General features: G+C 38.8%; 1 protein-coding gene across 3 annotated transcripts in view; it reads right to left on the bottom strand.

The window, feature by feature from the left end:
• GRIP1 (glutamate receptor interacting protein 1) overlaps positions 1-13,513 on the bottom strand; it is a 736,800-nt gene that overhangs the window by 210,923 nt on the left and 512,364 nt on the right. For all 3 annotated transcript variants that reach the window (XM_057557420.1, XM_057557421.1, XM_057557422.1), the window contains exon 2: positions 8,964-9,044. In XM_057557420.1, coding sequence (XP_057413403.1) covers positions 8,964-9,044 — 81 coding nt within the window. The remainder of the gene's footprint in view (positions 1-8,963; positions 9,045-13,513) is intronic.

Raw genomic sequence — 13,513 nt, 5'->3', positions numbered from 1 at the left:
TCACTGCGGTGGCTTCTCTTGTTGCGGAGCATGGGCTCTAGGTGTACTGGCTTCAATAGTTGTGGCACGTGGGCTCAGTAGTTGTGGCTCACGGGCTCTGCAGTGTGGGCTTCAGTAGTTGTGGCGCATGGCCTTAGTTGCTCCGTGGCATGCGGGATCTTCCCAGACCAGGGCTCGAACCTGTGTCCCCTGCATTGGCAGGCAGATTCTTAACCACTGCACCAGCAGGGAAGTCCAAGTCTTTTGAAATTTTGAAAGAGGTGTGCACGTTCTCTGACTCTGTTTACTTAGGTCCTATTCTCACCTCAGCCCACTCAAAGCAGGCTTTTGCTCCCACCACTTCACTGAAACTTCTCTAGTTAGGGCCCACTACAAACTCTCTTCTTACACAATCCTTTAGCCAGTTCTCAGTCCTCGTCTTATTCATCTTATCATCAATACTTGGTTCAGTTTTCTTCTCCCTCCTTGGTCCCATGTGGTTCCTAACTTGGATTCCAGGGCACCATATTCTCCTGCTTCTCCTCCTACTGCCTCCGTTTCTTCAAGTCTTTTGCTGAAACTTCCTTCATGGCTGACCTCAGAAGGCTGGAAGCCCCAGGCTCAGAACTTGGACCCCATCTCCATCTATGTGCACCACTAAGATGGTATCCCTCATCCCCATGGGTGTAAATACAAACTGATTGCTCCAAAATTTGTATCTCCACTGACCTTTCTTCTGAGTTCCCTACTCCCCCCTTCCACTGATCCATTTCTTCCTCAGGGTCTGTCTCAGTAAATGGCATCACTACTTACCCAGTTACGAGCAAAACCCTTGGACTCATCCCAGACTCCTCTCTTCCTCTCACATTCCACATCTAATTTGACCATTTTTACTACCTCTACCTCCATCATCCTAGTCCAAGACACCATCATTTCTTGAATGAAATAGTGCAATGGCAACTGATCTCCCTGTCTCTGTTCCTGTCTCCTTAAAGTCTATTTTCCATATAGACGCTAGAGAGATTTAAAAAGAAATGCATCAGTACCTCAACTGTTCAATCCTTGCAATGGTTTCTTGTCACACCAAGAACAAAACTCAAGCTCTTACCTTGGCTACAAGTCCTACAGAACCTACCTTTGTCTCTCCCTCTCTCCAACCTCATCAGTTGCCACTCTCAGCGTTGCCTCATCCTTTCTGGCCATGCTGGCCTTCTCTCAGTTTCTTTAACAAGCCAAGCTTGTTCTGACCTCAGGGCCTTTGTACTGGCTGTTCTTTTTGGCCTAGAATCCTCTTCCCCCAGACCATTATGGGTTCATCCCTCTCTTTAGGCTCACTCAGTTGTTACTGCCTGATTGAGGCTATCCTTGACTTTCTTTTCAAACACAGAGTCAGGTCTTTCTGCCCACCACTCTCTACACCTTATACTAGTTTATTTCACTTTATTGCACTTAGCACAGCCTGACCTTATGTTAGGCAGTCAGTGCTTGTTGAATGTCAGTCTCCCCCACTAGTATGCCAACTCCAGGAGGACAGAGGCTTGTAGGATACTGCTAGCTTCTGGAACACTACTAGGCACATATAAAAAATGAGAGAGGATCATTTTAGTTATAATGGACTTAGGGAGCAAGTAAAGGATTGGCTGGAGGAAAAATAAAGGCCATGCGGTGAAATATGCAAGGGTGAAATGCATGGAATCAATGTGTAAGCAGTTTACATTTACATACAGAAGGCAGGAAAGCACCAGGGGAGTAATCAAACTCCTAAAGAGAAAAAGATTTCCCAGGTACTATAAAGTTTCCCCCCCACCCCAGTTCTGAAGCAGAAATCTTCATAACATCAGTTTACCATCTAGCTCAGTAAGAGTCCTTAGAATGTACAAGAATGTTTAATATTAAGAGAATTGAAAATGTATATACTGAGCACATTGCCCAGAGTCAGTCTTTACTCACTGAATCAGATAATGGGAGATGTATGTGAACTGATTTTAGAAATCTATTTGCCAGGTGAAATGCTCTGCCACAGAGCAAAGTGACTCATTTTACTCATTCAGTGTTATCTTAAAACTCTGTATTATTCTAAGGTTTTGGAAGGGAAACACAAAGCAGAGAGTTATGGTGTTACCTGTTCAAGAACAAGTATTTAAAAGCCTGCTTCGGCAATTTCAGTGTTTTTCCTTGAAAATTACAAATGTATAGAATAAATGACAGCACAGCCTAAAGCAAACTACCAGCTTGCTTCCTCAGTTTCTGCTAGCCCTCAGTTACTTAGAGAAATAATGGCATGACCCCTATGAGCGCAGCCTCTACTCGCTGACCCACCTGTAATCAAGGGCACAGTGAGTGATGACTGAGATAGATTCTGCAACTTGGACAGGCAGAGGCCACCCACGCTCAGCGGCTCCGGCTCACCTTACATTTTCTTACATTACTTCAGAGCAGAGGCTCCATTGGCCACTAGGAGTCAGTCTTCACACCTCATTCTCATTACGAATTCTCACCACCTTCTCCTTTCACTCACTGCTCAGGACTCTGGTGGAAATTCACTGTTATCTAAATGCATTTCAGATACAATTTTATTTTGTCCACTACTTTCTAGCCCTATGACCTTGGCATCTTACTTTAGCTCTCTGAACTTGTTCCCTCAACTGTTAGAGGGAAATGAACAAAACTTAGTTCCTGCAGGTGTTGTGGAAGAAATGCAACATTATTTATCTAAATGGTTATGCCAATACTTGGAACACAGCATGAAATGAATGACAACCAGTATTTTTATAATTTATCTATGGCTCTCTCTCTTTCTAGATTAGGTTACTCTTGTGATCATTGCATTCTTGTTATTTCCTAGGCTTTGAGTTAATATTGTTCTCTCTCCTTGCTATCAGTATTTCTTTCCATTTTATAGCACAAGCTCCAAATATCTTCCACTCCCGTCCAAACGCCCCATTTCTGCACTATAAATCAACGATTACTCATCAATATACTGACAAACTGAAGTTCTCAAAGGCATTTCTTTGGAGAAGAATCTCACTCCAAGCCAGTGTTTCCCAAAATATAGTGTATGTAAACATTGATGGATGTATTTGAGGGAACACATAAAACTTTTTAAAAAAAATTTCAGTTACAATTTTTAAAAACTTATATTAGAAAAATAAAATTAGCATATCAAATTCAAGATAATAAAGCTTAGGGTAAAGATAAGGAAAAAAGTGAATCAACTTACATTTACTTAAAATCATATTAATTATAGTCAAGGTTGAACAAACATATATAACATAATATATATAACAAACATTATGAAGATGACACGACTGAAATTGGGGGGCCGTTCTAAGTCATGTCAGCCCTAATAAGAAAGGAGTATTAATGAGCCCAACTGCTCTATTCTACATTAAACTGTGTAGGATGGTTCTTTTCTTTCCCTAGTGCCAATCAATCCATACAACTCTTTTATTTTTTTATTTTTTTTACAGAGCAACTATTTTTTAAAAATTTTATTGGAGTATAGTTGATTTACAATGTTGTGTTAGTTTCAGGTGTACAGCATAGTGATTCAGTTATACATATACATATATTCATTCTTTTTCAGATTCTTTTCCCATATAGGTTATTACAGAATATTGAGTAGAGTTCCCTGTGCTACACAGAAGGTCCTTGTTGGTTATCTATTTTATCCATACAGCTTGCACCCAGCCAAATTCTCTAAAGTCACTTAATTAAAACACCCTGAACTGAAGGTCTCCCTAACTTGGGGAGCGGGAGAATTCATTTTTCTTCAGTGCCAAAGTAGTAGACAGAAAAGACTTTCTCCTGTGGCTCTTGTGCACATCTCCTTGAGCCTCCTTGTAAAATGTTTCCAGACACTGGGAAGCTGTGCTGGCTGTCGTCAGAGTCATTCTTATTACTTCGTGTACCCAGAGCACGACATTGACCAAATGCCACCACTCCTGTAACACAGTGGGGCTCAGGGAATATCCAAGCACAGGACTAATTCATTACAAATAATTTCCCCTAAACTGCATGCTGGAAGAACTATTGTTTAAAAATCATTTGCTGCCTATGTACCACTTCATTATATTTCACCCGTGTTTACTAAGGTGGGAGAGAAGTTCAAACATAATAGACTGTCATTTGTCTGAATTGCTAATGAAAGCTGCAGCACTGAACACACAAATCAAGCTGCTCGTTTTGCCCAGCGCTATTTGAGAACTCAGGATGTACCACAGAGCAAAGTGGATCAGCTCTCCGGGGGAAATCCTTCATGCGTACCTGCCATAAGAAGTAATAAGTTCTGCTTTGCATCACTCTATTTACAGACTCCAGCTACTTTTGCATATTTTTTGTGGCCTTTTTTCTATAGCAGCACACGTTCTCGAATGAATCACTCTCATCTTGTCGATTTTATTGTTAAATTGTGCTCAAACGTTCTCTTTAGGTGTTAGAGGATCGCATAGATATTTTCTATTCAAACAGGAACAAATGAGACTTGGGGGAGAGACCTCTGGCCTTTGAAATTCTCTATGTAATTGACAGAATTGTAAGACATTTAAAGTGTACAATGTGACGATTTGATACACGTATGCATTGTGCAGCACCGTGCTTTGTATGACATGACATACTTGCTTGAGTCAACTGAGTTTGGTTTCCCATCTGTGAGACTCGCCCATTTCTTGGAGCAGCTCAATGGTGGAACTAAACAGAGGAAGGAGAACCAGGCCTGAAAATCAGAGGAAATGCCCTTCATCCACCTGAAGAGTGTTAGAGCTATAAAATCCTATTGTAAATGTCACACTATATATCTACTACAATAATGAAAATTTAGACCAATGAAGCGTCAAATTGTGTGTTAACGAAGAGGAAAATGCTGAACAGGGAGGGCAGAACCTTCAAAATTCCTGTCCTTCCCCCTCAATTCAAGGTTGCCAGCTTCTCTGTGATACCAAGGGCACTGTATTATTTTCCACACTTTGATTTTTCAGTAGGCGTCAGTGCTTCCTGGATGCATTCTAAACAGCGTGAGTGTATACATCTTGGGCTAACGGGCATTTCAGACTCTCAGCTCCATATCTGTACACCCTCTGCAAATACTCAAATGTGAGAAGCAAGAAAGACATATCATCTTCGTTTAATTATGACCAAATTGATAAATGTCTTTTCTCATATTCTAGGAGGAAAAAAAATTCCCACACAAACTTTTGAGGGCTCATTTTGGCTATAGAGTTAAGATAATTTTCCTGGGGCACCAAAGTTTGGAAATGCAATGGGTGTGAACACTTGACATCTTCCTGCTTTTCTGAATTGCCCAGAATTCTTTGTCAAGACTAGCATAAACAAAGAAAGCTATCCTACCTGGAAAAAGTAGGTGAATCAAATAAATAATACACTAACTCTAGGCCTTCAGGTCTAGTATAGTATCCTGTCTTTTCCGTTCATGAACATTAGACAGACATGATTAAATGCCTCATCTCTAAGTGGCTAAAGCCACAAATTATTGTAAAATATGCTAATCCAAGAATCATACAGATATCCTGTAATAATCTGGACAAACCCTCAGGTGGTCAAACTTTGATTCACCAGTAATCTCTCAAATAAAGGAAGATCAGACTGACAGATTCTTTTTAATAATCATAGTGTGTAGTAGAATCTGTTAGTTCAAAATAGCTTTTTACTTGGAATTCATCTTCTCTTTGAAAAAAAAATGAGAAGTGTGATTGAAATATGCTTCCTTAATATTTTTAAACAGAATGTTAAGTCTTTAAATTTAAACTTCAGTGTCATAGATAGTCATGTCATTTCTTTTTACTATTATGGTTATTAAAAATTTTACAAAACCTTATGAAAGACTAAAAAACCTTTTTTTTACACATTATGCCATAAGAGACACGATTAAAATGACAAGTTTCCAAATAACAAGAAAAATGCATTTCCCCTTTATCCAAATCAAATGCATTTTGGTCCTAAGAGATGTTTAATCCATTCCCTTTTTTGAGAAAAGACAGGAGTGGGACAAAAGGATTTACAGTTAGAATTGTCATTTCATGAAGGACACATATTTGACTTGTGATTATAAAATAACTGCTATAGCAATCTTGAGTTTAGACAGTGGTAGTAGATGTTGATACGAATGAAAAGCAAATTATATTTTTGTTAACATTCAAGTTTACTTCTCTGGGTCAGAATTATTAAAAGTTTCTCTTTGTTATGCCATGGAAATAGTGGAACCCATGTTAAGAAACCTTATCTATGTCTATGTGTACAAATATTTATTCTAGGAAGCATCAGGTCTCTATAGAATTAGTTTCAAAGAACAGCTTAAGCTTTCATACAAACGTGTATAGAGAGCTTTAAAATGCCTTCCACTACCTTATACTCTTCCTCCCTTACACCTCCCCCCCTTCCATCAGAGAAAGTGCTCACATGAATGATCAAATTCAATCACCATCATTGGATCAGTGGGGAGAGATGTGAGGAAAAGCCATAGCTCCTTTAAAATTTCAGCTTCCGGGTGTTTGCTTACTGCCCAGGAATTGGGGCACCAAAATGGCCCCAGGAATTGGGGCACCAAAATCTGCCCTGAGAAGTGCCTTTGCACTGAGAAGATCCAGGGGCCAGTAGAGGAGCCAAGCTTTCCTTTACGCCTTTTTCAGTTCCTTGGTGCATTTTTTCTTTTGACACATTTTTCCTTGCTACCAGGGTGGTGATAATACTTTTGAGGGAAGTGAGGTTGGGAGATAAGCACAGGAGAAAGAAAAAAAGGCTGTAAACTTTGATTTTGCTCTTTTAGCTCCCCGGGGTCCACCTTAATTCCTCGGGAGGACACTTTGGGATTTTTCAGCTGAAGCTCCAGCAAATAATAAAGAGTGTGCATTTTCCAGGTCTCTGCGCATTTCCCTCTCTCTCTCTGACTTCACAGGGATAAAGGTTGCCATGGTAGGTGACTGGTTAAGATTTCTGAATGCTGGATTAGATCTCCCTTTGACTTAACTATTTGGCCAAAGATCGGGGAGAGTCCCTTTTTTTTTTGCCAGAACAAGAATTAATGGGGATTTTTAGGTAAGACAGTAAAGGTTCAGAACTCCAAGTGTCAGAACTCAGTCAGGAAGCAGTTTCCAAGAAGTTCCCTAATTTTCTTCTTAAGATATAACAGTGAGTCCTAATCAGCTATTAATCACTTTGGTTTCTTAGCCTTCTGGCTGGTGAACTCTTTTTTTCTCTTGGGCTGTTCTAAATAATTAAGAAGATTTTCAGGACGCCCAACCCTTCTGGCTGCTGCCTTCTAAGAGAGAACAAAAGGGTGCTTGTTCATGTGCAAACTCCAGGAAAATAACCCCTGAAGCCTACAAAAAAGGTTCCTGATTCCAGTGACTTAAAAACTGACCTGAGGGAGAACAAAAGGAAAAAGTCTATTATGAAGAATCATTGTATGTCATGAACTAAGGATTATAATTAACAACTTCTCTGTACCTAACATGTAACGTTAAAAATGACTTATTGACTTTAAGGGAAAGTCTGGCCCATAAACCTGTGTTATAATTTAGTATGTAACACTAGAAAACCCATGAAAGGAAAACATGAGACTAGTTGGTGCTTTTGTTTAGTACCACATAAGACGGTAAGGACAGTGGGAAGTCTCTTCAACTCTTGGCAGCAGAGTACTGAGCACCAGCTAATCAGAGAGGCCAAGAAGGAATTGATGGATAACTGGCATTCTTGAGCTTCAAACTTTGGGTACTTCCTTACTGCTGACAAGGAGAAAGCAGAGAACACAGCACATAGCTGATTGCAGTAGTTTTTCTAAACGTGATCGGCACTAAGAATGACATTTTGATGGAATAGAAGAAATCTTAGCACTGGGTGATGCCATCTAATTACAAATTTCAAATTACTTTAGAATCTTCAAAGCACACAAACAAGGATAGGTAACATTCACAACATGCCTCTTTATAAGCCATGTACTTTCATTATGAGTCTAAGCCTTCAGAATAGGAATAAAAATAACCACATGTAGTTCTTATAAAAATAAATAATAATCATGAACAGGGCAGAAACTGGACTCATCTTGCTCTTTATTCAAATGGAAAACTCCCCTTTCACTGACAGATTTGCCAAACCATTCAATTTAACATTGGAAACACTGCTTTGTTTCTCCTGGATTGTTAAACTACTGTACTCTAGAACCCTGTCACTAAGCTTTAGCTGTACTCAATTTACTTGTATATAATATAGAAAGACATTAATTTTGATAAATTTCTAAATGTATTAATGCTTTTAATCCGTAAGTATAGTTGCTACCATAAGAGGTTTTCCACAAATTACCTAGTTCAGATAAAGTTTGAATAATATTTTGAATCTCCTTCCTCCTTTAATTTTAGAATGTTTATGTCATTCTCAAATTCAAAGTTTCAAAATATGGAAGTTTTGGGATAAAGACATTTTAAGATATTTCTGCAAAATGTTTTGTTGAAAAAAACAGGTATCGTTTATTGTACTATAAGGAACCTAATCACAGCTTCCTAAGGAAACAAAGTCCCAGAATTCTACAAGAGTTGTTCGATGGAAGTAAATCCAAGTTCAACGAGACAAGAAGAAAAGAGTAATTTGTTACTCAGCATATATATATGATCTGCCACAGCAATTTTGAACCACTTTGTTATGCCGGGTTTGTCTCAGTAAAGGGATGGATGCTGCTGTGAGAATCATCCCCTGAAATCAGAGGTGAAAGTAAGTCAATGAGTGAGAGCTGATATAAATCCAAGTCATTTTACAAAGGATTTGCACACAAGATGAATTTTCACAAGTTTGCAAGCTTTTCCAGAGTCTAGCTTTCATGAACGTTGTCTGAAGAAGCTATGGTAGAATGCAGTCTCCACCCTATGAAATAGCATTTTTTTTTTTTTTTTTTTTTTACCAAGTTGGAACTAGTTAGGATCACCAAATAACAGGGTTCAAAAGTAAAACAGCTGAAAAATCCAACAGTCTGGTCTAACCTGGGATGCTCTGTCTCCTCACAGCCAATGCTCCATCAGGCGGCTTTGTCTGGCTGGCGGATTTAGTGTAGGGACTCTCATCTGCAAAGGTACAATGAAGGGTTTGGTTAATTTTCATCCAGTTTCTAACGTAGTGAAGATTTTTCAATGGACTGCAATCCTTCTGCCAGAGAGAGGCGATATGATACAATAGAAAGAGTCTGTAGACCTGGGTCCTAACCTTGGGTTAGCCATAGGACAAGGTCAAGTCATTTAAAATGCTCTGAACATCAGTCTTCTCTCCTATGAAAGAGGGATATACTTTCTCATCCACCTCTTAGGATTGTCAGGATCGAGCTATAATGCGCATGAAGGCATAGAATGGTAAGAAGTTTGTAAATACAGTACACAGATTATTTGCCTGTCACCTATATTCATTGATAAATAAGTATCAGTGAATATCAGTAACCAGAAGACAAAGAAGGAATAAAATGGCTCAATGGGCACTAAGAATAAACAGGTAGAAGAACAAAGGAAATGAAAAGAAATGTTGTATTTCAGAGAAGCAGATGACAGAGTATTAGTATTGCAGGGGAATAAAGACACAGAATTAGTGGGCTCCTCTTGGAAGTATGAACTGGTATCCAGGGGAAAATAAAGGCACAGGGACATTCAGAGTAAGACCAGAGAAGCTAGGTGAAGAACAGGGAAGGAAGGATGGTTTGGGAAAAGAAGACATATATCGCAATGAGTTGATTTGCCCTCTTTTAGAAAGAGATGGAAATAACTTGCAGAACCAGAAAAAGAGCAACTGACGAGACAGAAGGACTAAAGCCTAGTATACCTGTGACAGTTATTCAAGAAGCTGAATGAGCAAAACACTAGGTGACAAAATCATACAAGTGATGGATCCATCAAATTCTAAGTAAAGTGATTTTTTTTTTTTAATCTAGGAAAGGATTTAGTCTGGCTTGGAATATAGGAATAATGATCTAGGATGGCAAATATCAGGGTTAAATAGAAAGGAAGTATTCTTTCTAGTTTGCATGGGACATTTGTATAAAGTAAAAGAGATGTCTGAGTGACAACCTTAAACATTTTCAAGAATAGGATGTATACGGCCTGAGCAGACATAATGTAAAATAATTACCTAGCAGAGCTACTCAAGCTGGATGAGCCAAAGGTTACTTCTGGCCACACTAACAGGTTAGTTTGTTGCTGTTGTTGTCATTGTTGTGATAGGAAATCATTAAAGGATTAAAAACCATTATATTGTGCATGGCAAACTATTAAATATAACAAGGATTTAATTCAGCAACAAGACTTAGTCATCTGAAAACATAATTCTCCCAACTAAGTAATTTGTGTTGCAAAATTGAGGAAATCGATTCCTCTTTAGGATGTTCTTCTGGTTGAAATGATTCACGATTTCTTCATAAAACTAACAAGGTCTTTGTAAGCAATGACAAAAAGGAAAGATTAACACTGCTGTAAGCTGCAATTAAAAAATGGCAGTCATGCTGTTTCATGTTTCTATTCCATTTGTCACACAATTCTTTAAATTCTTCCAACCATAAAGATAAACTACCAACTTTCAGATACCAATACACTCAACAGCGTCACTTTTGCTTAGGAAGCAGTATCCTAGATTTCTGACTCTTCTCTTTGCAAATGTGATTTTGAGTAGAATCATAAACCACAAAACAAAATGCAAGCATTATACTACAAAAGTCTTCACTTTGCTATACCATGCCCACCTGAGTATTTGAACTCTTTTCTCACAGTGTTGATTTAATAACCAGGCAATATGCTTTATATAGCACCCATTAAATCAAACTTACTATATGTTAAAATCTGGATTCTTTATAAAACCAATTTAAAAATGTATTTCCTTTTATTATCTAAAACTTTGAAACTGTGTATTTATGAGTACAGAGCACTGAGCCAGGAGATACCAATCACAATGACCAGTTTCAGGGACAGCATCTTGGAAGCCTAAGGGCTTTCCTCATTTTTCAATTTGTCTAGAGTCCAGCCAATTAAAGTCTTGGGTTGAATTCAGTGTTGGATTTTCTTAAAGGGCAATAAGAGATTTGACCAGGAGACTCTGGGGTGTTTTGCACTTGATGCTCTATTTTAAGGAGCCCTGTCTTTAGAAATTTACCCAGTTTGCATTACAGAAGCAGTCAACCCTGGTAAAACTGTTTTCTCATTTATATTTGAAAACAATGTCCTTGATTTAGAGCTGAGAAGTCTAGTTATACACATCCTTAAAAGGTTGAAACTGAATTATAGATGGCCACCTGGCCAGCCTCTGCTTATCCACTCCCCAGCCCCCAGCCTCACTCCCAGTATCAAGAGTGTCCTTGCTGAACATAGGCGGAAGTAGACAATTACCTAGAAGTCAAAATTTGCATTGGTCAAAGGACCAGACTGAAATAAGTTTGATATTATCTGAGAATAGCTTACCGAAGTTAGTCAGGGTGAAAGCAATAATTCTCAATGGAAGTGAGGCAGAATCTTGGCAACATTCATCATGAGTTAAGGAGAGCATAGCAACAGAGCAGCATGACACCTTTTAACATTTGCTTTTAAAGAAACTTTTTCCTAAGAATATATCTTTAATTTAAACCTCCAGGAGGCATCGTAGGCCTTTTATAAAAACCCACCCATCAGAGGATGCACATCAATTCTCTTGATGCGATTTACGCAAAGTCAATTCTTGATTCAAACTTTGAAGATCAAAACAGAGGGAAGACACTGAATGAATCAGTGGCTGATGGCTCCATAATAGGATATTCAAGGGCAAGAATGTCTGGGGAGCAGACAGTCATGGAGAGCTGTGGAGTCTTCCATGGTAGTTTTCTCGTAAGTCCTTTAATGGCCATTTGTAGATATATCACTAGAATCTCATGATTATAAGGGATGCTCTAGACCACTCTTTCATTTTATTTATTTATTTATTTATTTATTTATTTATTTTTTTATTGATTGATTGATTGATTGATTGCTATGTTGGGTCTTCGTTTCTGTGCTAGGGCTTTCTCTAGTTGTGGCAAGCGGGGGCCACTCTTCATCACGGTGCGCGGGCCTCTCACTATCGCGGCCTCTCTTGTTGCGGAGCACAGGCTCCAGACGCGCAGGCTCAGTAATTGTGGCTCACGGGCCCAGCCGCTCTGCGGCATGTGGGATCTTCCCAGACCAGGGCTCGAACCCATGTCCCCTGCATTAGCAGGCAGACTCCCAACCACTGCGCCACCAGGGAAGCCCCCACTCTTTCATTTTAGAGTCAGGACTTGAGGCCCAGAGATGAAAATTTATAGAAGGACCTGCATCTAGAATGAGTCTAGACTGAATTTCTTTTATTCCTATTTCTGTGCTCTTTCCTCCTTATGTTATTTCCTCTTGGATAGACAACAAGATTTGATAGGTTATCACGTATCACACATTTCGGCATCACACAGGCAAGTGACTGGCCACACCACTCCAGCAGACGCCTGGCATCATGTAAGTCAATTACTTTGGAGAAGTCTACAAAAATGAGCAATCTTAGCCAGTTCTTTTTGTGTGTATAGATAAATCTCACTTCCCTCTCTTCCATATACTTATTTGCCTAAAATAAGTAAATTTAAATTGTACTGCAGAACCAATTTATACCTTTAAGGTCACTTATTTGAAGACAAAAATTTTAAATAAATGCCAATACACATGAAAAGACGCTCCACATCACTAATTATTAGAGAAATGCAAATCAAAAGTACAATGAGGTACCACTTCACACCGGTCAGAATGGCCATCATTGAAAAGTCTACAAATAACAAATGGTGGAGAAGGTGTGGAGAGAAGGGACCCCTCTTACACTGTTGGTACAGCCACTATGGAGAACAGTATGGAGGTTCCTTAACAAAAACTAAAAATAGAGCTACCATGTGATCCAGCAATCCCACTCCTGGGAATATATCTGGAGAAAACCATAATTTGAAAAGATACATGTATCCCAATGTTCACTGCAGCACTATTTACAATAGCCAGGATATGTAAGCAACCTAAATGTCCATCGATGGAGGAATGGATAAAGAAGATGTGGCACATATATACAATGGAATATTACTCAGCCATAAAAAGGAATGAAATAATGCCACTTGCAGCAACATGGATGGACCTAGAGATTGTCATACCGAGTGAGTGAAGTCAGACAGAGAAAGACAAATATCATATGATATCACTTATATGTGGAATCTAAAATATGGCACAAATGAATCTATCTACAAAACAGAAACAGACTCACAGACATCGAGAACAGACTTGTGGTTACCAAGGGGGAGAGGGGAGGGAGAGAGACGGACTGGGAGTTTGGGGTTAGTAGATGTAAACTATTACATTTAGAATGGATAAACAACAAGGTCCTACTGTATAGCACAGGGAACTATATCCAAATCTCCTGGGATAAACCATAATGGAAAAGAATATAAAATAAGAATGTATATATGTGTATAACTGAGTCACTTTGCTGTACAGCAGAAATTAGCACATTGTAAATCAACTATACTTCAATTAAAAAAATAAAATAA

This window comes from Balaenoptera acutorostrata, chromosome 11 (assembly GCF_949987535.1).
Source record: "Balaenoptera acutorostrata chromosome 11, mBalAcu1.1, whole genome shotgun sequence".
NCBI lineage: Eukaryota > Metazoa > Chordata > Mammalia > Artiodactyla > Balaenopteridae > Balaenoptera > Balaenoptera acutorostrata.
This window is presented reverse-complemented; position numbering and strand designations above follow the sequence as displayed.